Below are 24,975 nucleotides of genomic sequence, written 5' to 3'. Positions count from 1 at the left end.
GCAATTTACCATTTCCTAGGCACAAGAGGGGGACAATTTGTCCCTGCTGCCTTGAGGACCATTTGGGTGTGAAAAGAGAGGTGTTTGTGGCTCCTTTCGATCTCAGCCATTTCTTTGATTGCAATCCAGAAAATATGAGTCCCCCTGCTCGTTTTTGGGTGATGGAGCATTCACCCTATGCTCAGCTGAGCCTTTCGACTCAAGTTCCAGCTCATGAAATCCTGGAACAGCTCCAGCTGGAGGGGATCTGTGTTCCCAACATCTGCCCCAGCATTTCTTTGCTCACCAACACTTGAACCCAAAATGAGGCCAGGGCAAAAGGGGCTGTTGGCAAATGCAAGTCGTGCTCTGCCTGCTGGGTTTGCCCCAAAAGTGCCCAGGAGGATGCAGGATGCTCAAATCACCTTTTGGGGGTGACATGGCAACAAGTTCCCCACGGAAAAACTTCAGACTGTTTGGTCTTGGTCATCAGAGCTCCATTTCCAGAATCACAGGTGGGATATGGAAACCCTGGGACACACCAGCCCTGCAGCTGGGAGGTGTCTGCAGAGATCAGGGCTGGAAAGGGATGGAAGCCCAGCTGGGATGTAGCAGTGGGAATGATCCCAAAGCAGGGTCAGTCCACTCCTGGGATCATTCTGGTGACTGCAGCCCAACCCCAGTGACCCACAGCACCTCAGGATGGTGGTGGTGACATTCCAGCAGTGCCAGGGAGCAGCTGGCAGGGATGTGCCAATGTCACCCTGGTGGGAAAGGAACCAGCTCCTGGAGTTTGAGGGAATGGGGAGAAAATGGAAAATTATGCTGGGAGCTGCCATGCTGGGCATGAACACACATCCCAGCAGCACCTGTACCACCCATCTCCATCCCCTTCTGCTCACCCTGGGCTCCCCACAGCCCATCCCCTAACTGGGGTGATGGAAGGGAGCACCCTACAGCAGCTCCGGGCTGGCCCCCCAAATCCCCAGCTCGTGCCTCACCCAGGGAATCATATCACCCTATTCCCAGCCCCGGTGATCTCCCCATACCCCCAGCACACCTCAGATCGCGGGATTCCCTCCCGGACCCTCCGGACCCCCAGTGCGGGTCTCAGCCCTGGGATCACTGCGGAACCTCCCGTAGCCCCAGCTCGGGGCATCCCCCATGCTCGAACACCTCATCCCAGGGGATGGCGTGTCCTCAGCCCTGGAGATCTCCTGGGATACCCCCACAGCCCCTGCCCATGCCTCAGCCCAGGGATCCCCCCGTGCCCCGAGCATCCCCCTGCCCTCCCAGCCTGAGTCTCAGCCCGGGGATACCCCGTACCCTCAGTTCCAGAGATCCCGGGATCCCCCCCGGCCCACGCTCAGCCCAGGGACATCCCTGCACTCCCAGCCCGGCTCTCAGCCCTGGGGATCCCCTCGGATCCCTCTGTGCCCCCAGCGCACACCTCAGCCCGGGGATCCGCTCGGATCTCCCAGAATGCCATCCCAGGTCTCAGCCCGGGACATCCTCCTTAACCATCCCGGGACATCCCCTTACCCCATCCCGGGACATCCCCTTACCCCGTCCCGGGACATCCGACATCCTCCTTACCCATCCCGGGACATCCTCTTACCCCATCCCGGGACATCCCCCCCATATCCCCATCCCGGGACATCCTCCCTACCCCATCCCGGGACATCCCGTTACCCATCCCGGGACATCCCCATACCCCATCCCAGGACATTCCCCCCATATCCCCATCCCGGGACATCCCCGTACCCACCCCGCTCCCCCCGCTCCCCCTCCCTCCAACTCGCGGTGACATCGCGGCGCTGGCGGCCAATGGCAGCGGCGCGGGCGGGATAAAAGCGGCGGAGCTGGCGGCGGGCAGCGCTCGGGCCGGGCAGGGACAGCCCGGGGGCTGCGGCGGCTCGGCGGAGCGCTGCCCATGGAGGCGGCGCGGGGCTGGAACGGCTATGCCCGGCGGGAGCTGCCGCCGCCCTCGCCATCCGCCGAGAAGCCGCGCGTCCCGCCGGGCAGCAGCAGCGGCGGCAGCGGGGATGGCTGGCGGGGAGAGAGACCCCGCAGCGAGGAGGACAACGAGCTGAGCCTGCCCGGCCTGGCCGCCGCCTACACCTCCATCCTGCGGGCGCTGGGCGAGGACCCGCAGCGGCAGGGGCTGCTCAAGACGCCCTGGAGAGCTGCCACGGCCATGCAGTTCTTCACCAAGGGCTACCAGGAGACCATCGCGGGTAGGGAGAGCTCCCCGGGCCGGGATGGGAGGCTGCGGGGATGGAGCGACCAGCTTGGGCTGCTCTATTCCTTAAAATACATTCCTTCATCCTCACCCTGTCACCGCACCTGGTGCTCCCTTGTCATCACCTGTATGTCTCGCTGTCCCCTCCCTGCCCAGATATCTCGGGTTTTTTATTAAACTCTGTGTGGGTAAAGTTTCCATTCTGTCGTAAACCTCTCTTTTGGGGTGAGCAGAGCAAGTGCTTTTGCTTTCTCTCTTCTGCTGGAAGAACTTACTCTCTTACTTTTCAAGCCCTGGCACAGGAACTTGTGGGTTCCCTCCTCCATCCCTCCCTGGCCGAGTCAGGCTGTGTTCAGACAGGGTGGGAATATTCGTTTCGATTAGCAGACGGAAACGGTTTGAATTTTTTCAGGGAAAGTCCTGTTCTGCTGGTGCTTTAATCCAGTGAGGTTTTGCAAAGGTGGGAGTGAAACTTAAGGAAGCGAGGCAAGGAGAAAGGAGGAGGACAGGGTGATCCCTTCCCCATCTCAGGGTCCCAGCAGCAAATGCAGGTGTGCAGAGGTAGCCCAGGTTCTCCTCCCTGCCCCAGCTGAGTGTCTCTGCTTGCTGGATGAGGGTGTGAGGAGAGGAGCTGGTTGGGAAATGCTCTCACCAGCAACTCGTGGCTCAATGCAGGGTAAATACTGTTCGAAAATCTACTTTTTTACATCACTTTCCATCTTCTCAGCCTCTTGACTAAGGACTGTACCCAATAAAACAATAAAAAATCTCCTGGAGAGCCTGGGAGTTCCCCTTTCTGCTCCTTCTTACGGTAAAAGGCAAGTTCCTGTAAGTGAGGAATGCAAATGCTGTCAGCAAGGATCTGTGAGCGTGGCTGAGGCAGGAGCTGCTCCTGTCTGCTCTCTGGAATACAGAACTCTGTGTTTTGCTGCTCCAGAGCTGCACCAGGGTGCTGCAGCTGAATGCAAAGGCTGAACTGTGCTGATTGAAGGCATCAGGGAGCTCCTGCTGGCACATCAGAGTCCTTTTCGAAGTGCTCTGTGCTTCAGCTTAAAGGCTGGGGTTTGTGCTTAGTTTCCTTTTTTATTTCTCAGCTGTTGGCTCTTTTGAAATCAGATTACTACAACTTCCAGCATTAACTTACTCATGGCCAGCTTAAGCTCTTGTGCCAGTGCTGTGTCCCAGCTTTCCCCAGGAACAGCATTTCTGCCTTGGGAGTTGTTTTGCCTTTCAGATCAACTCAGGTTTTTGGGTTCACATCCAGAAATAGGCTCTGGACTGCAGTGGCCAACCTTGTTCCTCCCTTAGTCCTGGTGCACGGTGTGTTTGAGGTGAGGTTTCAGCAGGGTTTCATGGTAATATCCTTTGTTTATTGGGATTAACTTTCCTCATTTTACTGCTGCAAAACACAGGAGGTGTCTCAGTCATCCTTCTTGCAGGAGGAATGTTTTTAGTGATAATTTGAGCATGAGTTTCTGTGCTGAACCTGGATGAGGTTGCTGCCCTTCTTGAGTCCTCTCTTACCTCACTGCCTGGTTTTTATGCACATGTTACCTGAAGTTATTTAAAAAGCCTTTCCCTGCTCCATTGTGGATTTTCTGGTATCTCAATGATCTTCTAATCTCTCACATTCATTTCATTAAGCAGAGCAGTTCTGGATATTCCCCTCCTGAATATCCATGCCTGGGAGAGAGCTGTGTTATATCCAAGGGTAAAAAATGTCACTGCTGGTTGCTCTACTCCTGGACTGCTTTTTTCTTTTTAGGAAATCACGTGAAGCTGTGGTACTATCATTGCTTCCTGAGTCAGGTGGGGAATCCTTTTACTTTCCAGCTACTCACCTCTTCCTGCAGGATGCTCAGCTTCCACTTTTCTCACTCTTCCCAGCCAAACAGAAGGAAGAGCTGCAGCTGAAGGACAAACCCACAGCAGATAGCAAAGCAAGTATTGGATGAAGAGTTTGTTAGGAGAGTCAGTATGAGAGTAAATTCTTCTTAGGGAGTTTTAAATACCTCATGAACCTTGGAGCCAACAATTACAAAGTATTGGGGTGCAAAAGGAGCTGTGGGGCTGCTGCTGTCTCTGCTGCTGCATCCTGGTGTGCTGCTCCCTTGCTCAGGCTGATCCAGCTCTCTGCCTGGCCAGGCTGGGAACTGGACCAGCCAGGGGTTTGTAAAAGAGAAACCAAAGCAAAACAACCCCAAACTCTCCCGAAAAACTGCCAAAAAACTGTCCTGATCTCTTGCTTTCTCAGTTGTTTTTTTTTTTTCCCCAGTTTATTAATCTCCTCAGGTGGAGCTGTCTGGGTAGGCAGAGGTTAAAGCAGTGATTTGCAGGGTGTGTTTTGAGCAGTGTTTCCATTTTATCCCTGCAACAGGCAGAAGATAAGGGGCTCTTAGAATAGCTGCAAGTTCCATCTTCCCAAGAAAGGTTCCTCAGGTGAAAACTCAGCGGTGGTGGTTGTACAACCACATGGCCATAGGCAAAGAGTGTTGCAAGAGGTCTCTGCTGAGCTCACAGACCTTGCCAGGGTGTGGAGGTGCTGCCAGAGGGTACAGCCAGGAAGGAGGGACACAGGTGACCTGGGGTGGTGAATGTCAGACAGGGACAGGCTTGAAAATCAGCCCTCTGACCTTGTCTGCTGCAGCAGCTGCCCGAGGGAGGAAGGAGGAGAGCAGCTAGTTTCTGGTGGTGTTTGCATTTTCCATAAAGGAACACAAAGAAGTGATAGATATACATCAAATGACAGAATTGTTTAGGTTTAAGAAGCCCTCTGAGATCAAGTCCAACCATTCCCCCAGCATTGCCACCACTGCCCCTTGTCCCCAAGTGCCACATCTACATGGCTGTGAAATCCTCTGGGGATGGGGACTCCACCACTGCCCTGAGCAGCCTGTGCTGATGCCTGACCACCCTTTCAGTGAAGAATTTTTCCCTAATATCCAATCTAAACCTCCCCAGGTGCAACTTGAGGCCATTTCCCCTTGTCCTGTCCCTGTTCTCTGGGAGCACAGCCTGACCCCCCTGGCTGCCCTGTCCTGTCAGGGAGTTGTGGACACTGAGAAGGTCCCCTTGAGCCTCCTTTTCTCCAGGCTGAGCCCCTCAGCTGTTCCCTGTGCTCCAGACCCTTCCCCAGCTCCTTCTGGAGAGTGCAAACTTGCCAGTGCCCTGCCAGAGGTCTGTGTTTGGTGTGCTTGACTTGATCCTCCTTTGCTGTGTTACTGCAGGGGGTTGGGCTAGCTGGCCTTTAAGGATCCCTTCCAGCCCAAACCATTCCATGTTGTTATGTCTGAGAACATTATACACCTGGTTAAATGTGCTGAGCATTTGATCTCCTGTCCTGGGTGTTGTCACTTTGCTTCCATGACACCTGATTGTATTTGTGTTTATACTTCCCATAGCTGACCTTTGTAGTATTGCAGGGAAGATAACACCTGAATTGTGTCTCTGCATTCAGATTTGTGAGTAGCAGAGAAGCTGATTCTGCTTTCCAGCTTCCACACTGTGTTTTTCCTCCCTTGTTTTCAGCAGTGCAGAGTGACTGCTCCTGCTTCACCCCCATTCATCTCTGCTATCTGTGCTCTGCAGCTGCTCAGTGTTGTGTGTCAGAGCCATTAGCAGAATTTACTTGTTAAATATCTGTATCTGGCTCTTTCTGCTAATTCCAGAGTGTCATTTATTAATCCTGGCCTTACCAAAGGCCTCAACTTCTTCCATTGACAGGATGTATTCAGATGTGCTGCTCTCACTCCTGTAGTACCAGACATCACACTTGGATTGGAGTAGCAAGAATGCCTCTAGTGATTTCAAATAAATTCCACCTGGGGACCAGATTAAAAATCCTGACAGCTCAGTGCAGAGCTTGAGCACTGGTGTAGACTCACAGCTGCTGCAACAGAAACCTCTCAGTGTGCTGGTGAGGATGGCAGAGCAGAAAAGTCACCAAAAAAGTAACTTCCAATTTCATGCAGTGCTTCTGTGTGAAAAAGCACATATTCTGTGTTCTCTTTTCCAGGGTCAGATCCATCAGCTTCTTCCTTCTGGGTGCAAATTATATTTCAGAATAATCCTCTTGATTAATGAAGGCTAACAGCAGGGCTGTGAGAGCCAGGTGACTTCAGCTTTTTGATAGCTGGTTCAGGCAACTCCCTGCCACACGAAGGTTAAACCTTCTCCCTCCTTTGCCTAAAGGCTGAATGTTGTGCTCAGAGGTGCTGACAATAAATTAGACCTTCTGAGGGTCTAACAACACACTTTGCACAAGTGTGTGCAAAGGCAGTAAATGAGTGAATAAATGGAAGTACAAGGCTGCAGACTGCACTAACTTGCAACTGAAGCTGAAGGTTTCAGACCCAGGCAACTGGTAAGTTACAGAAGCAATGCCTTTGAAAGGTGAATCATAAATGAGCTGGTTTGGATTGTGTAATCCTGCAGGAAACATTAGGCACAGGGTTGGATGAGCTGCCTGCATCTGCAGGAGGAAGTTAAATTGTTCTCATCAGCCATGAAAGACTCAAAGCAAAACCTGTTCACCAAAGTGTGCTTGCAGCTGAAATCTCCCAGCCTTTATTCATGGCACTGCAGCTTTCAGACATGTTGGCAGGTTTACCTGTCCTTTCAGCATCTTTAACAAGGAAATGAACATCAGAAACACTGGGAGGGAATAACTTTGCTCTCTGAACCTCTGTGGTTTGAAAGGCTGCATGTTATTTGCCTGGAAGCCAAGTGACTCTGCTGGGCAGCTTTTATTTCAAAGCAAATAACTAGTTAGGTCATTTCCTCACTCATTATTTTATGTGCTTTTCCTGCACTGAAGGGTGAAAAAAAATCTACCTTAATATTCTTTTCTTCTAGTCAGTGTGGATTTGGTATTTTTATAGAGGACAACAACGGTGTAAGCTCGTAAATGTTCCCAGCCTGCTGGGTTTGCTGTGCTGAGGTGCTAAGCGTTGCTGTGTCAAAACACACAGGGCCTTAAGCAAACAAGGCTGTTTGATCAGCAGCGTTGCCCTTTGCTAGGAGCTGGGGAGGTGCTGGATTTTCCTGGAATCGAGGTGCTGCTGGCTGATCCGTGAGGACATGGATGCAGCAGCACAAGCTATTAACAGCTGAACCCTCAGCCGTGGCTTTTTTCTTGTAAACCAGGAGGGTTCAGGGCAAGGTTTTTTTGGGGTTTCTTCAACCTCTGCCCCCATAGAAGGGAAGCTTCCCATGCTGGAACACACACTAAATGTGGTGAAACTTCTGGGAACTGCTGGGGCTTTCCTGGATCATCTCCCCTGCCTATTAATGCTCAAGTAATGCTAAGCTTAATTGGGGTTTTGTTAGGAGTTTATTGAATGTTGTAACCTCTTGGATCTGAACTGTTGGAGGCTTCTGATCATCCAGGTTGCTCTTCCAAAGTGTTTTGTCTTTGATTTCTCCCTTCTTTCAGTTTCAGAAAGAAATGTGGATGAGCATCTTCTTTGGCATGGGACATTGAAATGGTTATTGAAATCCTGATACATTTTAATGAGCATCTTCATAATGCTGCTTTCCTTCATCCTAATAAACCTCCTGGCAGAGGACAACTTCTAGAACCTAATCTTGGCTTCATCTGTCTGCAGTAGCTGATTTCTTATGAATAGACTCCAGTCTGAGTGCAACACAGAGTGTGTATTACAGGAAAATAAACAGAGCTCTACAAATCATAGACAGAATTAGTCAAACAGCAACAATGCTTGTCCTTTATCTTTGCTTCTGTGAAATGTCCCTTAAATCACTCATCTGGTTCACCTCCTTTCTGGTAACTGAGGGATTCAGCTTTGCTTCTGAAGCAAATATTCCTGTCTGAAGTTGAGTCTCTGTTTCTAGTCTTTTGGTGATGAAATCTGAAACTTGTAAATCCTTTTGCATCTGAGGTTTCTCCTGGTTCCTGCTAGGAAGGAGTGTTATGATAAGTGCTCATTTCTCTGCATCCTTTGAACTTTATTGCCTGTTTCAATAGTCATGTGGCATCTCAGGCTCTTTCTAGAGCTCTTCAAGACTTCTTGAAGCAAATGACAAACCCAGAGCTTTCCCCTTCTGTAGCAACCTGAAATCATTAACTTTCTGCAGCAGCACAAGCCCTTTACATTACTGATTTTATAGCCTGGTTCTCTGTATGCATAACAAATTCCTGGTGCCTTTTTAATACTCAAAGGCTGCAATAATTCTCTCGTTGCTTGTCTGGAATATTTTCGCTAACTACAGTTACCTGTAGTGTCATCACATGAGTTAAAAAAGAAAATTGGTTTTGACTCTATATTTTACTGCTTACCCAGCAGCAGCTGAGAGGTTTTTACAGCAGTTTCCTTCCAGATTTCTTCCTGACCCTGCAGTCTTTTGGTTTCCCTGCCACACATTCAGCTGTTAACTCGTGTCTGCTGCTGCCAGTTCCATCTGTCCTCAGCTGGAGAGGAACTCCTTGGGAAAAGGCAGTCAGGAATATCTGCCAGCATTGCCCAGGTGGTTCTGCCCTAAAGCCCTGTTAGCCTTTGGTCCCAGATCATAGCCCTGCTCTTCTGGAGCATCCTCCAAACCTTCTCCTGGCTCCTGTGAGCTCCAAGCATTGCTTTGGGTGTAACTCTGTGTTCCTGGAGGCTCCTGAGGTCAGCCAGGGCTTTACTTTGGTCCTGCTGTGGGTTTGTCAGGAGTTCATTAGGTGTTGTAACCTCTTGGATCTGAACTGTTGCAGGTTTCTGATCATTCATGTTGCCCTTCCAAAGTGGTTTTTTTATCCCCTGGGACATCATCCTGCCTTGTCCTGAGCCCAGTGCTGCCCTGCCTGTGCCCCTGAGGGTCACTGTGGGGACAGCCTGGCCCCGGGGGTCAGGAGATCCCTGTGCCTGCTGTCCCTGCCAGGCTGGATGAGCCCAAGCAGCAGTGCAGGGAGTCCCTGTGCCTCCATCCTGCTGGCACTGAGCAACCTGCACTGCAGTTTCAGCTGTGAGGCAATTTAACACCACGGGAAGAGCTTTAACTCCCAGTGAGAACATCCTGCATCACTTCCCTCCCAGGCACAGGAAAAGAACAGCTCTGAAGTGCTGGGAAGCTGCTGCAGAGCTGCTCTCCTTCATCCCTCCACCTCCTGAGCCCAGCTGGGTGGGCTCTGCCTCCTCTGCTTGCCAGAGGTGCTTTTGCTTCCCTGTGTCACATTAAAGCCATGCAAATAGTTTCTATAGCAACAGGTGTCTTTGCTTAGCTCTGACGCAAAATCCTGAAAGGTCTTTCTCCTTCTGTCTTCATCCAGTTCTGATTTTTTTTCATTTTATCAACTCTTTTTGAAGATAAAGGGTGAATTAATTCTGCTCTGTTTCAGGAGTTAACTCACAGCACAGGTGACTGCCCAGTTTTAAGAGTCTACAGAAGTTTTTACAAGAGGAACAGAACTTTGAGCTGAAGGAAAAATCAGCTGGAGTAATTTAGAGAGCACTTTGTACAAAATGTGAAATCAAGCTAGTGGAGCAGGCAGCCTGGCCTAGTAGGCAGAATGAAAGAATGGGGAAAGGGGCAAAAATTTGTCCCTAGCTTTTCTTCTGGGGTTGGTTAATCTGAGGATGTTTCCTCTTCTGTCCTTTCAGCTCTGTTAAATTCTCCAGAACAGGTGCTGCAGGATAGAGGCTGAGTTTGTCAGGGTCCTGTTTGATGCTATTGCAAATGAAAAAAAAAACCCAAAACAAAAACCAAAAAAAAACCCACCAAAAAAAAAAAAAACCAAAACAAAAAACCAACAAACCAAACCAAACAACCAACAAAAAAACCAACAACAAAAAATCAAATGACAAACTGAGATGAAATGGTATTTCCTCCCTGCAGGAGGTGTTTGGGTCTCTGCCAAAGAGGTATCTCCTGTGTAATTCCTGCAAACAGCTGCTGCAGTGGGACACAGGTAGAAGCAGCTGTGAGAAGATGCTCTGCTCCCTCCTCCTCTGTCAACACAGGGCTTGGGTTGAAAAGGAGGAGGTGTAGGGATGGGCAGGTTTTAAATTGTGCTTTTTTCCAGGAAAAGAGGCTTGTGAAGTGTGAGCAGGAGGGACTGGAGCAGAGCAGGGCTGACTGGGGCTCTCAACACTGTGCCCATTTACTCAAGTTGTGCCTTCAGCCTCCCACTTTGCTGCACCTTTGTGTCCTTGTGTCACCTGGCACTCCTGCAGGAGTTTTTGGATTGCCTCGCACTGAGCTGGTTTCTTTCTCTGTGGACTGTTTTCTCAAGGAGTAGCTGGTGCTGGCAAAATCAGCACATCTTGCTGCAGGTGTTGTCTGTGGCTGCGACTTGAGGCTAATATTAAATAAATATAAGGTGCAAAAATGGCAAGAGCACTATAAATACCAAGTGTGAAGCATCTCACAGCTCTGTGGCTGTGTTTTTGATGTGCAGATCTGTTTTCTCACCCCTAAAACCCCCAGGCTTTGCCCACACTGCTGTGGCTGGGCTGTGGGGTAAGAGGGGATGTGCATGAAGGGTGGGTGACTTTGAGTTCCTGTTTGATTGCTTTAGCCATGAGAATGATGCAGGATAGCTTTTTTTTTCTCCTAAAACTGAATGTGTGGTACTTCTGAAGTCACTTAAACTTTCCTTTGGCTGAGCTGTCTCTATGATACAGATAGAAAGTTTGTAAGGAACTATTAATATATATTTTATACATTAATTAGTGTGCATATTCATCTATAGGTACACCTATATGAGGTTTCATGGCTGAAGCTCCTGCTGTTGCAGCTCTGGCCCTGCTCTGTGTCACACATTGCCACAACTTAATGAGAATTTGGCCATTTCTGGTTGTTCTGAACAATCTGCTTTGCTGACGTAAATCCATATCTGACATCAGGCTCTGATATGCTCCTGGCAAGGCTGGTGTGAGCTGATCTGGGGGTCTAATAACAGCAGCAGCCACTCTGGAGATGCTCTGTGGATCTGTTTGGATTCTGTTTTAATAACCCTGGCCACAGCAGCAGGTTTTGTGCAGCCTCTGTTTGCCTTTCTGCTGTGGGAATGGCAGGGCTGAGAGTGCTGCAGGAGGAGCTCAGAGCCCAGAGAGCTGCTCTGCCTCCCCTTCCCTCTCCCCTGAGCCTGTTCAGATCCTCTGCTTTGGATTCTCCCTATTCCTGGCTGAATTCATGATTACACCACTGCAGGATGCTGCCCATGGGATCAAATCCCTCTCCAGCAGTCCTTGGTCTAAGTTACACCCTGAAATTTGAAGAACACCATCATGTGCCTTTACAGAGTTGCTCCCTGGCCCTTTTTGTGCTGCTGCTCCTGCTCTCTGACCCGATCCAAACCTTCTGGGGTTCATCCTTGCAGGTTTCCAGCCTTTCCCAGGAGAGGACAGAGTCACAGGCGGAACATCTCTCGCAGTTTCCAGGGTTACCTGTGCGCTGCTGATAGCGAGCAGGAAATTAAACTGCTCCGTGATGATGATCCCTTATCAGCAGCAGATGGTGGCCATTAGCTGGACGTGCTTGCCAGGGGAGGGAAACGAGGCCAGCAGAGCAGGCAGCACGGCTGGGTTTGTGTCACCAGCTTGTGTCACCACCCTGCAGGGCTCTGTGGGGCAGGGAGGAGCCCTGAGTGCCCTGCTTCCCCTCCTGGTCCTGCTTCCCCTCCTGGTCCTGCTTCCCCTTCTGGTCCTGCTTCCCCTCCTGGCTGAGCTGTGTGGTACTCTGCTTTCCTGGAAGGATCTCTGAACACTCTGTGCAGCTTCCAGCTGAATTTGTTTGTGGAATTCCCTGTCCTGTTATCTGCCCATCAGTACAGATAGTTCTCTATTGCAAGTTTCTCCCTCATATACAACTTTTCTCTCTTGTTCTTCAAATGATCTGGTTTTTTGGGAGCACTCTACTTTTTAGGCTCTCTGAGCATGGTCCAGGTGCCTGCAGTCTTTGTGCTGTAAGCTGTGCCAGGATTGTGTGGGGACTTGTGAAGGGACAGCTGAAAGTGGAAAATCAGCTGAGGATCTGTTCTGCTGAGCTCTGGGATTAGCAAAGTGTCATGTTATATGTTCCTTTTCTTACTGAGCTGTTTCTTCTCCCTTCCCTCTCTGTGGGGGTTCCTGCACCTCAGTTTTCTGCTAACTCTGAGGTGCAGAATTAGGCTGGGGTGTGGAAATGCCTCCCTGTTTCAGATCAGGACAGCAAATCTCTCCCCAGATGTGTGTCTGACTTTTGTGTGTACCTGAACAGCTGCAGCCTGGCATGCTACAGGATGAAATAATATTTTATTTGCATGCAAAGCCTCCTTTGAGACAGTGATGATGGTGCTGAAGTGTTTGGAGGAACCATTGTGATGGTTTAGCTTTTCTCCCACCTCAGGCTCAGCTCTGCTTGTGGAAGCAGCAATGGAAACCCACTTTGAGATGTGCTCTTTGTCAGCTGTAGGTTTAATTGCTCTTAAGACATCACTAATTCTGCAAAGACCAGACCTGTTCTAAACTGTTCTTTAAGCTGTGTTAAAGCTCTTATTTAGATGAAACACTCCAGGCTGACTTGTGGTGCAGCACACAGGGAGTCTGACACTGTGGCTAATGTGGGATCATATAACCAAAATCTGCTTTGTGATGTTACTCTTTCCTCACCCCCCAGACCTTAACCCTAAATCTGTAGCCCTGAGAGACCTCTTCCCTTGCTGCAAAGTTTCTCAGGCTCTGGCTGGCAGAGCCTGACGTGCTTTTTGCGTTTATTTTTAATTCAAATGTTTAATTTCAGATGTCCTGAACGACGCCATCTTCGACGAAGACCATGATGAGATGGTAATTGTGAAGGACATAGACATGTTCTCATTGTGTGAGCATCACCTCGTTCCATTTGTTGGAAAGGTAACTCTCCCTCACAGAACAAATGTGGGAATGCACAATAAAAGACCTGAAGTACGTGTAAAAGACTTTGTAGCTGCAGCTGCAAAGCTTTTAAGGCTGTAAGTACTTGCTGCTTACGGCTACAGTTCTGGAAGTTTAATCTTCAGAATACAAATAAGGAAGACCTCCTTAATGTGAGCTTTTATTTGAATTTAAGCTCCTGGAATATAATGCTCAACCTTTCCTACCCTAAGTAATCTAATGGTTTCTGACATTTCATATCAAAGCTCTTCTCCATGAGGCAGCAGAGAGCCTGGAGGGCAGACATTTCGATATTAAACCAGCTTGCCCTGCACACTGGCTCTGTCATGGATTTAGCTCCTGGCTCAGAGCTACCCAGTGCACATCCATCTCTGAAACCCTCTGCCAGTGGAACAAACTCATTAGCAGCCCTGCCTTAGTTGTGTGAGCCCAGTCAGGTGGCCAAAACTTAACTGGGGACTCCTGTGAAAAGGGCTGGAGATTGAGGGTGTGGGAATTGTAATGCAGACAGCCTCAAAAAGAAAATAAAAGTCCTCCAGTTCACTACTGTAGAGGTGATGAAGAGTTCTGAGTGGGAGCTGCACACCTCAGCCCCTTCACTCCCTGGCCAGCACAGAAGGATGGAGCTCAGTCTGGTCCATCTGTTGCCATAAAGAGCTCACAGGTCCAAGAGCAGCAGTGCTTGTGTTGTCTGTGAAATTCCATCAGTGCCACATATGTTCCAAGCTAATTGTCTCCCCAAAATATAATACATGAACAGAAATCAGCTGTTTATTTAGTTCAGTCAACTGAGTTCTGTCTGCTTCCTTTTCTTGCTGTTGGTGTTTTATATGGGAAAACAGGATGACCTCTTTTTCTGTGCTAGCTTTCTGTCGTGCCTGTTACTCTTGGTTGTGTGTACTGTGGATATTCTCCCCGTTGCTCCTGTGGCAATGTGAGCAATTTTTTTACATCCAGCTGTTCAGCCTGTGTGGTTTGGACAAATCTTCTCCTAAACACCAACTCAGTCTTGCTAAATGGCTTGGTTTGGCTCTAAATATTCAGAGTAACCACTGCCCTGCTGGGTGCTCCAAGCAGGCTGCAAACCCTGACCTGTAGGTCCTGCATTTACAATTCTACCTCAAAGGAAATGAAGAAATTTCCCAAAAACATGGGGAACAGGATTCAACATTTTGTCTAAGTGTCTCTCACTTTGTCTGAAATGTTTCATGTCTTTCCAGGTGTCAGTGGGTTGATTACTCAACAGAAGGGGTAGGAATGAGCAAGTTAGCCAGGAAATCAGGTACACTGTGGTACCTCTACTGTAGGTACAGCAGCACAGGATTCTGAGATGGAGCCTCCAGGCAAAGCCAGAATCCCCCACTGACACTCCCCTGCTGGATCTTGGCTAATTTTTCAAGTCTCTGGTACAGTGGCACAAATGCTGGTTTGTAATCTGTGATGGCTGCAAACCCACTGGAATTCATAGCCTGCATGGCTTTCTAAAAACAAAGAGCTAAATGTCTTTCCCTTCATATCTGAGCACCTTTCTACTAAATTTTTCCAGTTTGGTGCATCTGCATGTTCAGCAAATCTATATTCAAGCAGGATGGTAGCTGAGTTAATCATCAACAATCTATGATAATAAAATAAGGAAAAAAATCAAATCAGGAAGTGCAGCCTGATTTTTGGTGGCAAAGTGCTTCTTACCATCAGAACTTTCACTGGGAGTAAAGCACAATCCCTCTTCCTTCTGCTCCCTAAATCCATTTAAGGTCTTGAAAGAAAGTTTATTTTAGACAAATAGTGCTGTGCTGAGTAATAAACTGCCTTTGTACCCAAAGGGAGCATTCCTGAGACTTGGAACATCAGCCTCGACTCTTGGAGAGCTGTGATGTTTCTGCTCCTTCAGCAAACTCACCTGCTCTTCTCCAGGACCTCCCCAGGCATCCTCAGGCTCAGCTCCACAGCTCCCCAGGCTTGCATGGAGTCACATTCCTGCCACATGCCAAGATTCCTGGGCTGTCCCAGAGTTCCTTCTGGGGCAAATGCACATCTCATTGTCTGTGCATGAGTTTCACACACCCTGGCTGGGTGGTTTTGCTGCTGCTAATGGTTGTTCTCCCCATCTAGGTACACATTGGTTATCTCCCTAACAAACAAGTGCTTGGCCTCAGCAAGCTGGCTAGGTAAGTGTTCTAATGAAAGTGATGCTAATTTGTAAAAAGGATTCCAGGCGCTGCTAACTCTGCTAATCTTTTTAATCTCTCTAAAGCTCAGCCCACTTTGTGTCCTGGATTTGGATTTGGATTTAGACCAATCCTCAGCATTGGTTTTTTGGGCTTTTTGGGGTTTTTTTTTGGTGGTTTTTATTTTTGTTTGGTTTGTTTGTTTGTTTGTTTTTGGGGTTTTTTTGTTTGGTTGGTTTGGTTTGGTTTAGTTTTGGTTTTGTTTTTTTTTTTTTGTTTGCTTGTTTTTTGGGTTTTTTGTGGAGAGAACAGATAAGTCTTGGAGCTGTGTGTTAATTCACACCAGTGGCTGCAGTAGAACCCTAATGCCTTTTACAGGTTCCCCCAGAGCACTGAAAGAACAAGAGAATTTGGTCATGTTCTAAGGAAGGCCACAAAAAGCAGTGAGAATTTCCAGCTTTTTACTACTTGAGTGCAGACTGACTAATGAGAACAAAAACCTGAAACTTCCAAACTGTGAACGAACCCATTTTATAGATAAAAAATTGAATTTAAAGCTTTCATCTCTCAGCCAACTCTTCAGATAAATTTGGCATTTCTTTCTTTCACTGAAGACACGCTGAGAGCGCTGTGGGGTAGATTTTATAGATAAGGTTCAGCCTAAGAAACAAAGCAATTGTGATACACTTGAGAAATCCATTTATGTAAAACAGCTTTTTTTCCTCAGCAAGTGCCTTTGGGTCAGTTATTGCACTGACTCTTGTTGTAAAGTGACACTTTCTAGTTTTGGTGAGGAAGAGGATGGTAGATCCCTTCCATCAGCAGATTGCTTGGGTCTGTTTTTGAGAAACAAATCTCAAAATCTGGCTGCAGTTTAGAAAGACCACACAGTTTTTTGCTCCTGCTCTCCCTGCTAGGTCTGTAAATCCTGCTGTAGTTCCAATAACACTAATGAGAATTAGCCCTGCAGATCTGCCTGCTGGGCTTTCTTAGCAGGTGAGAAACGTGCAGCACATGACAGCAAAATGTTCTGAAGTGAGAACAGCTCTGTTCTGTGCCCTGTTGGCACCACAGGGAGGTGGGTTTGGCAGTGGAAGGATCCTTGGAGGTCACACCTTTGCTCTGTGACCTCACATGGCAGGGAGGCATCTCCACAAGTGCTTTAGGAGTGGACTTTGCTCTGATTGAAAGGCTGAAATAGGCTGTTCAATGTGTGATTTTTTTTTTCCCTGCATGTTTTTTGGAGTTGGATTTCTGAAGAGAATCCATCCTTCCTGCAGAGCTTGTCCTCAGCACACAGTTTCATTGCTGTAGGGCTCCAGTGAAGGATTAAGGATCACATCTGAAATGTGCATCCACTGGTTTCTGCTTGCTCTGCTCCCTGTTTATCTCTTGATTGCAGTTGTAAAAATGGTTCTCAGTGATTTCCACATTCAGTGAAATGGTGCTAGAAATGTACAATTTCCCTGCTATTTATTCTGCATCACTCTGTGCAAGGTTTCCTGCACTGTGCCCAAAGGTTACATTTTGCCTCTTTTTGAAAGTGAGGGTAAAACTCCCCTAGACTGCAATAATGAAAAGATTAGATCCTTGTATAACAAAATGTTCTCACTTTGAGTGTTTGCCATGAAGAGGTTGGGAGCCAAACTGTGCCTCCTTTTCTTGCCCTATATAATGCAACCAGTGTTCAGGCAGAGCTTTGTGAGGCTGCTGGTGCTCTAGGCCTAATCTTTCATGATAGGATTAGCCTAATGTGGTGAGTTTCTGTAGCTGTGGATGACCTGTATTCAGTAAACAAACATCTTTCTCTGGGTTTTAAGCTCAGGCTTGAAAATGCTCTTTCAAATAACTGGTTTTTTTACATAAACACGTTGTTAGGACTTCTATGCAATACCTGAGCAACAGCATGTTTCCCATCCATAGAGTTAATCTAAATATTCTGTTGCTTTGGTTTATGCTATAACACAACCATTTCATTGCTGGAGGGGAGTTTGTGCATTTAATTCTCTCCCCAAAACAGCAGGAGAGTCTCATTGTCGGGGATGATTCTTGTAAGTGATGCCCCAGGCTGCCAGCCAGTGTCTGGCTTTTGTCTGGTGTGACCAGACAGGTATCAAAGCTTGCTATAGCAACTCCTTTTTGTGGCCACTTGATGTGTAATTAAGCATTTGAGGTTGGCGTGAGCAGCCCCTGGAGTTACAGAGCAATTATATGGATTTTTCTTACGTGTGTGGATTCTAGAGCTGTCAGTAAGTGTCACTTGCTTTGCCCAGCAGTGGCTCAAATGTGAAGCTGTGCTGGAGAGAACCATTAAGGTGATCTCTGCACTGAAATGTCAAGGATGGGCTGAAATATGGGTGGAGAGATTCTGTTTTGAATAGAACCAATTCTGTCTCATTGTTCTTAGCTAAATTTGTGGTTAAATGAAAGAATCCAAAGCATTTCTTGCTCAATTTCAGGAGCCTTCTGGGAATCCATTATCCAAATCGTCCTTAGGGCAGCATTTGGTTTATTCTGAAGCACGAGGAGATGTTCTGGCCTCAGCTCAGGGATTAGGGCTCAGGGAGTCTTTGGATTCTCCCACAGCCATGAGATCCAGGTGGGTGGGAATACAAGGAATCCCAAACCAGCAGGAGAACCAAGGAGAAGTGACTGCTTTGCCCTAAAATGGTCCCTGGGGCTGCAGGTGGGGGAAACTCTCACCAAACACAGGGATGAGCCAAGGGAAGTCTGTGAGGGCAGCAGCATGGCCATGGATTTCAAGTTAATTGTGAAGATCAGTCAGTGGCCAGCTGGAAATAACTGTAATATTGTCTTTTTCCTTTTTCCTTTAGGATTGTGGAAATATACAGTAGAAGATTACAAGGTAAACAAGAAATTTTGGGTTTGTTTTGTGCATTCTTCTCCTGGTCAGTGCAGGGGGCTGCTAACTGGGGGGTGGGCTATAGAGAGATGGAGTTTTAAAAAATGCTTCTTGAAGAGGTTTTTCTCAGATTTTTGTTGTACTTAACCCCTGTATTCCCAGGGAAGGGGAAAGGAGATGGAGGAAGGAATTGAGGCACTGATTCTGAGGATAAATGTGCTACCAGGTAGAGCTGCCAGCAATAACTGTGGATGCTGCTGGGGAGGAACTCACCCACAGAAATTTGGAGAGATGCCTTCAGGAATTCGTGTCTGAGGCAGTGAAGCAAGAGCTTCCTCCTTTCCCTGAGAAGGGGAGGAAGCTGCAGGATCCAAAACCTTGGGTTGGGCTGAGCCTGCTGCCTTTGTCCTCTGGTTGAATTTGGAAATTTGGCCTCTTCCTGGTGACAGAAGTGTCACTGTGACCATCAGGCTGGTGAATAGAGGGTGCTAGAGCTGCAGGAGGTAAAGCTTTGCAGGACAAATCTCCTTTTTTTACCCCCATTTCCTTTCCTTAAGAAGGGAAATTGGGTGTGTGGAATAAATCGTGTAGCAGTGAAGTTGGGAACAAACAGGTTAAAAACAGAAAGCAAACAGAGAGGCAAGAAAATCTAACTGCAAGATAGGAAATAGAGGAGCTGTTAGGACAAACTGTGGTTGGAGAGGTGGAATGCAAAAATGGCTCCAAATATCAACAAGAAAATAAAAGATCTGTTCCAGGATGCAAATGGATGACAGGATGGACAGGGCTTGGAACAACCTGGGATAAGGGAAGGTGTTCCTGCCCGTGGTGAGAGGGTTGGAACAAGATGAGCTTTGTTGTCCCTTCCAACCCAAACCATTCTGGGATTCTGGGAGTCTGACCTGCTGTTGTTCCCTCAGTCCAAGAACGCCTTACCAAACAGATTGCAATTGCCATCACAGAAGCCTTACAGCCTGCCGGGGTCGGCGTCGTCGTGGAAGCTACGTGAGTGATCCCAGGGTTCCATTATGGGATCCCAGTGTCCTGGGGAGTGATCCCAGGGTTCTGGGGTGTGATCCCAGCTCAGAGTGATCCCAGGGTTCTGGGGTGTGATCCCAGTGTTCTGGGGTGTGATCCTAGCTCAGTGTGATCCCAGTGTTCCATGGATGTGATCCCAGCTCTGTGTGATCCCAGTGCTCTGGGGTGTGATCCTAGCTCAGTGTGATCCCAGATGTTCCATGGATGTGATCCCAGCTCAGTGTGATCCCAGCTCAGTGCTGCAGGGCTGGTTTCTGTCTCCCCTTTGGCTGTATGCAGTGCTTGGTTATCAGGCAGAGAGAGCAATAATTAACAACAACAACAACAATAATAACAACAACCCTATTCATAATGAAATATCAGTAGTAGTAATAGTAGCGGTAGTAATAAAATATTGATAATCCTGCTGTGCTGGAGCCATTTAAAGTGGGTACTGCCTGATCCTGTGAGATGTAAGGAGCTGTCCCAGGTCCATGCCCTCTCCTCCTGCCTCCTCGAGCAGTGTAGAGCTTGTGACTAGCAGCAGGCATGTCCCTGTGATCAGAACACACCTTGGGAAGGTGGGATTTTCCTGGCATCAGGGAGAGAAGGCAGTGCTCAGTGTGACTCTTTTCCACAGCTGAGCTGCTGCAGATTCCCATTCTGGATGTGGATTTTTGTTTCCTTCCCAGAACCGACTGTGGCCATGCCAGAAACATCTCTCCCCGTGGGATTTCTCCTTCCCCATGAGTGTTCCTGATGCACTGACTGCCCTCTGGTTTCTCCTAGGCACATGTGCATGGTCATGCGTGGGGTGCAGAAAATGAACAGTAAAACAGTCACCAGCACAATGTTGGGAGTATTCCGGGAGGATCCAAAGACCCGTGAAGAATTCCTGACTCTCATCAGGAGCTGAAACTGTGTCACCCTCTGGCTGCACTCTGGATTGTTCTGTCCTGTGTCGCTGTCTGTCCTTGTCCCACATCCCACTTCCAAACCGAATCGTTGTGAATTGTTGTCATAGTCTTTGTGCAGTGAAAGACTCCTGGTGGCAAATGGAAAAGGTAGGGATGAGAGAGGCTCCTCCTGGATTGCCACTGATGCTGATGTCACAGAGTTATGAACTGCAAATAGGAGTTTGGAAATGTTTTTCCATCAGTAATGCAGAATATCCCACTGTCAGGAGAGAAGTGGGGCTTGGGAGTGAAATGGATATTTATGAAATAGTTGTGTTTGTTAGAATAAATGTGCAGCAGCACAGGAAACAACTGAAAGGCTGTGGATCCCTGTAGGATTGGGATTGTCCCAAATTATTTGACTCTGTTTTATTGCAAGTCCTGCAGTGTCTGTTTCAGTACCTGGATATGTGTGTTATACCTCTGAGATGTTATCTCTGGTGTGTTTTATATTCTTGCTGGTATTCACCTTCCTTTTCTGTGTATTTTGTTTGTTTGTTTGAGAAATGTGTAAACTCTGTTTTTCCTATCCTCTTAACAGGCAGGGAATTAACTTCTGAATTATCTGGACTCACAGTCATATCTCAGTACAAAGGGGTTTGTGGACCTTTTTCTCTGTGCCTCAGAATGTTTGAACACTTGAATTGTCAGTTTCTTACTGTCTTTGAGAAAATTTTAACAGAGGGGAGAAAAAAACCCCTGCAGAGTCTGTCTGCAAAGTACTGAGGTATCCAAAGAGGTTTTTAATGATATTTATATCTCCAGCTTTCCCTCTTGGATTTCTGCAGGTTAGACTGAGAAACTAAAATTAGTCTGATAATATGAAAATGAAGATTTTTTTTTTCCCCAAGATTTTTTCCAAGCATTCTAAGGTTTCCATTCCCAATGCTGGACCAAAGGTGAGCACGAAATCCTGAGCACAGCACGTGGAATTTCCCCTCCCTGCAGACAGGTTGGGTCATTTCAGGGCAGAGAAACCTGGAGTGACAACAGCTCATTTCGTAAGAGCAGCTGAGAAAGGCATTCCCAGGGCCACCAGAATGAATCAAACCACATTTTTTTCTTCTGTGTATGTGGCAACCTCTGGAAGTGGCAGAATTGGTACAAAAAGTTTCAGTCCAGCTGGACTTGGCTGAGCTTCTGCTTTGTGACCATTTTAATGGGTGTTTTGTAACTCTTAATTGGGAAAAGATGAGGCGCAAATGAAAACCACCCTCCTCACCCCGAGCTTGCAAAACAAATGTCATCCGGGGGGTTGGATGCCCACAGGTTCCCAGGGCTCTCTGTGCTTTCTGGATATCAATCAATCCAACATGTCCTGGACACCAAGCTCAGGGGCAGTTCCTGCTCTGGCCAGCTCCACCTCTCCAACATTGCTGCCTGTTGGAAGCAAAATGAAAATCCAGGTCTGCTCAGATTGGGTTTAAAGAACTTGTTCGAGGAGAGCGAGCTCATGTGGTTAATTACACTAATTTTACCTTGATGACCTTCACAGCATTATGGGAAAACCTTTTATAACGTCCTCTGTCCTGGATTCTGTAGGATTAGGTGCTGTAAGTGTTTGTCACTGGTGTAAACAAGGCTGTGCTGCACATTGCTGAACCACACCAACTCCGTGGCATTTGTTTTCCTGACATCACCACTTTTCAGTTCAGTATTTTACAAATATCCAGCTGAAAAGCCTTAAATCTTTCTCGCCTTAAGTTGGCAGTAAACCTCTCTTTTTAGCTCAGCTGGAAGGAGATTTTGAGGGCCAAAGGGGCACACAGCAGTACATTTGTTTCTCTTCCTCACTTGAGTTCGGAAATTAGGTCTCTGGAAAACACTGTCCTGCTCCTGAGGTACCCAAAAAGTTGCGTTTTAACCACTTATCTCTATTCAGGACAAAGTTCACTGTGCACCACCACTGTTGTTTTATTTCCATGTGACCTGTGGCCCTTAAAGCATACCTCTCTCTACTGGTGGCCTTGGATTTTGTTCCCATTTTTGTTGTCGTCAGCCTCGGTGTGTTTTTTGGAACCTCAGCATTGTTCAAATACATGAGCTTTAACTCCCCCCGTGTGTAAATATGTATAGGATGTACAGCCCCTGCTGTCCTGCACAGCCCATTGTGTCTGGAACATTAAACAGTGTTATCCTTTGGAGTGGGAGCATCCTTGGGGGCTGGGAGGTGATGGCACTGCTCAGGGGAAGGGCATGAGCTCCCTCTGCCCAGCTGGAGATGCTGGGATGGGTGATGCTGTTATCTTGCTCCTCTGGGATGGGTGATGCTGTTATCCACAGGTGAGTCCCCAGCTGGTGACTGGGAAGCAAAAATCTCCAGGATTTGGTGTCACCTGGTTTTTACTGGTCCTTGGAGCCAGAGGAATCATGAGTAAAATACATTGCAGCAGGGATGGTGGGTGGCAATGGCTGCTGCTGGAATGGAGCCTGTGGGGTTTCACAGTCCTTTTGTGCCCTTCTTGAGCTGCCCTGGAGGCCTCCTCCCCCTGGACTGAGAAAACACCTCATTCCTGGCCAGATGTTCAAATTAACCTCAGTAAATAAATCCCAGGAGCAGCTGTGACAAGAGAGCTTGAAGGTGAAGTCAGGGTTGGGTTATCCCATTGTGCAGCTGGGTGGGCAGGCTGGCTTAGAGACATTCCTGCTGCCAGGAATGCAGATATTCCTGAGATTCAGGGGAAAAAAATACAGAACACGTGGATGCCAGACTCCTGAGGAGCATTGCAGCCCAAGTGCAGAGGGAAGGGGACTGCAGGGTCTGTGCCACTGTGGCAGTCAGGCAGGGAGAAGGGATGATGAATGAAGTCTGCTCCAGCACTTCGTGTCTTTTTTATCCAAATGGTCTGAGCTCTTTGGAAATAATCCTCCTGGGAAGCCCCAGGAGCATTGGCAAGACTCATCTTTGTGGTGAAGCTCAGTTAGTTCTGTCTTTCTCACAGATGTGTATTAAAGCTGGTGCTTGTGGTGGGAAATGGTCTGTTTGGGAAAACAGGCACTTCTGCAAGAAATTATCTATTCCTTGCTTTTTTTTTTTTTTTTTAAGGTGTGGGATTGGGAAGGAGCCACCCTGGTTTTGTAATCGTGGGAAAATCTGTTTTCATTTGGGTGAAAAAACATTCAGCTTCAAAGCGATTATAGCTCAAAAAAAACCCCAAAAAAACAAAACCAAAACCTGATACAAAAAACTAAAACAGAAAGACCAAAACCTGTTAAATAAGGGAACATCCTCCTGGCCCTGACCTACCCCATTTCCCAGGATTCCACCTGATTTATCATCAGCTCCATTCCTTTCCTGACACCCTCCAGTGGTACTTGTTGATTATCCCCTTTTCTTTTCTCAAGAGTCCTCCATCTGAGCAGCTTCTTTGTGGTTTTTCCTCTCCCTGTGGTTACATTGGGTGTCTCCCATCACCTGCTGCCCCTGTGCTGTGGAGTGCCCTGTCCATAAATCCCTGTGCCACATCCAAGCAGCTCCTGGGCTCTTTGCTCCTCAGCTTCTGTTCCACCTTCAGGTGCAAGTTTGTCATGGAATCATCAGGTTGGGAAATCCCTGGCTGCCCACTGAGCCCAACAGTGTTCCCAGCACTGCCAAGCCCACCTGGATGCTTTGGTTCAGGCAACTTCCTCCAGCTGTGGACCCCAAATTAGGTTCTTTCTAGACAAAAATCTGCCTTCTAGGGACTGAGTGGCTGCAGGGAAGGGCTGGGATGATCCCAGAGGCTTCCTGCAGCCCTCACAACCTTGGAGAGTTGATTAATGAGCTCAGACTGCTCATTACCTGCCCCTGGTTCCTGCTGCTGCTCTCTGGAGCACTGCTGGGGTTGGGAAAGAGCCTGTAATCAGCTGTGCCCTTTGAGCCTTGGCTGAGCCCTTCTGCTCAGCTCCTGGAAACAGCTTTTAGGAAAAGCTTTGCCTTCTAGTTGTTTTTAAAGTTGGACTCATGATTTCGGAGTTGAGGGCAAAGAAAATTAAAGCTCTTATTAATAAGTGCTGGCCTGAGAGAGGCAGAAAATAAATCACAGTATTCAAAGAAATATTGCTAAAATACACGAAGAATATAATCACAAGGAATTTATTTGTCATTTTAAACAACTTCGTGTTGTGTTTTCAGTGTTGGGGCTGTGCAGGGGTGGTTTTGCCTGTGCACACTCTCAGTTCCACCAGGGGAACCACAGCTCATCCTACCGTTGGCATTTCTGAATTCCCTGGTCCTGGAACAAGGCATGGACCTGCTGGAGAGCTGCAGGAATGCCTGGAGGAGGTAACAGCTGCTGCTCCAGCCAGGACACACTGCAGGGCTTCAGTGTGAAGGAAAAAGGCAAAATTTCAGGATACAGCCACTGGAACAGGCTCTCCAGGGAAGTGGTCACAGCATCAATCCTGCCAGGGCTGGAGAAGCATTTGGACAATGCTCTCAGGGATGCACAGGGTGGGATTGTTGGGGTGTCTGTGCAGGGCAGGAGCTGGACTCTGATCTTTGTGGGTCTCTTCCAGCTCAGGATATTCTGTGATCCCTGCTGGTTTTTGGAGCTGTGTAGGGTGTCAGCCCTGGGCTCTGGGGAGCTGCACCCCAGCTCTGTGCTCACCTCCTGCAGCCTTTTCTCCATTGCTCTTCACCAGGGGAGATCAGCTGCGAGGGAAATGGGTGTTGGCGCTGGAGGAGAGCAAGAGAAGGACGGGAAAGGTTTGGTAGCGAAGCAGGAGGGAGGAATAGCTGGCAGGGGGTTTGCAAAGGCGCTGCTCCCGCTGGGTGATGCCCGAGGATGCCGAGAGGGGCTGAGGCTCCTCACAGTCTGTGGCTCCCTCTGCTGAGCTCTGCCCCGAGCTCTGCTCCTTCCCCGCAGGAGGAGCAGGAGCTCCATGGGGCTGGAAAAGATTTTTCGGGAGGCCCAGG

The 24,975-nt window shown here is 48.1% G+C and overlaps 1 protein-coding gene across 1 annotated transcript; it reads left to right on the top strand.

Annotated features, from left to right (window-relative positions):
- The first annotated feature begins 1,850 nt into the window (after positions 1-1,850).
- On the top strand, positions 1,851-22,222 carry GCH1 (GTP cyclohydrolase 1). Its single transcript, XM_085060997.1, has 6 exons — positions 1,851-2,216; positions 12,944-13,053; positions 15,187-15,242; positions 18,077-18,108; positions 19,026-19,110; positions 19,912-22,222. The coding sequence occupies exons 1-6, from the start codon at positions 1,913-1,915 to the stop codon at positions 20,036-20,038; spliced, it is 714 nt and encodes a 237-aa protein (XP_084917123.1). The 5' UTR covers positions 1,851-1,912; the 3' UTR covers positions 20,039-22,222.
- The last annotated feature ends 2,753 nt before the right edge of the window (positions 22,223-24,975 follow it).

The sequence above is a fragment of the Lichenostomus cassidix genome, chromosome 5 (assembly GCF_008360975.1).
Source record: "Lichenostomus cassidix isolate B80296 chromosome 5, HeHo_3.0, whole genome shotgun sequence".
Classification (NCBI taxonomy): domain Eukaryota; kingdom Metazoa; phylum Chordata; class Aves; order Passeriformes; family Meliphagidae; genus Lichenostomus; species Lichenostomus cassidix.
This window is presented reverse-complemented; position numbering and strand designations above follow the sequence as displayed.

Excerpts from the sequence above, each read along its gene's own strand:
- GCH1 (XM_085060997.1), top strand. The coding sequence starts at position 1,913 with ATGGAGGCGGCGCGGGGCTGGAACGGCTATGCCCGGCGGGAGCTGCCG. Across the intron at positions 2,217-12,943 it reads CTACCAGGAGACCATCGCGG|ATGTCCTGAACGACGCCATC; the intron begins GTAGGGAGAGCT and ends GTTTAATTTCAG. Across the intron at positions 15,243-18,076 it reads GGCCTCAGCAAGCTGGCTAG|GATTGTGGAAATATACAGTA; the intron begins GTAAGTGTTCTA and ends TTTTTCCTTTAG.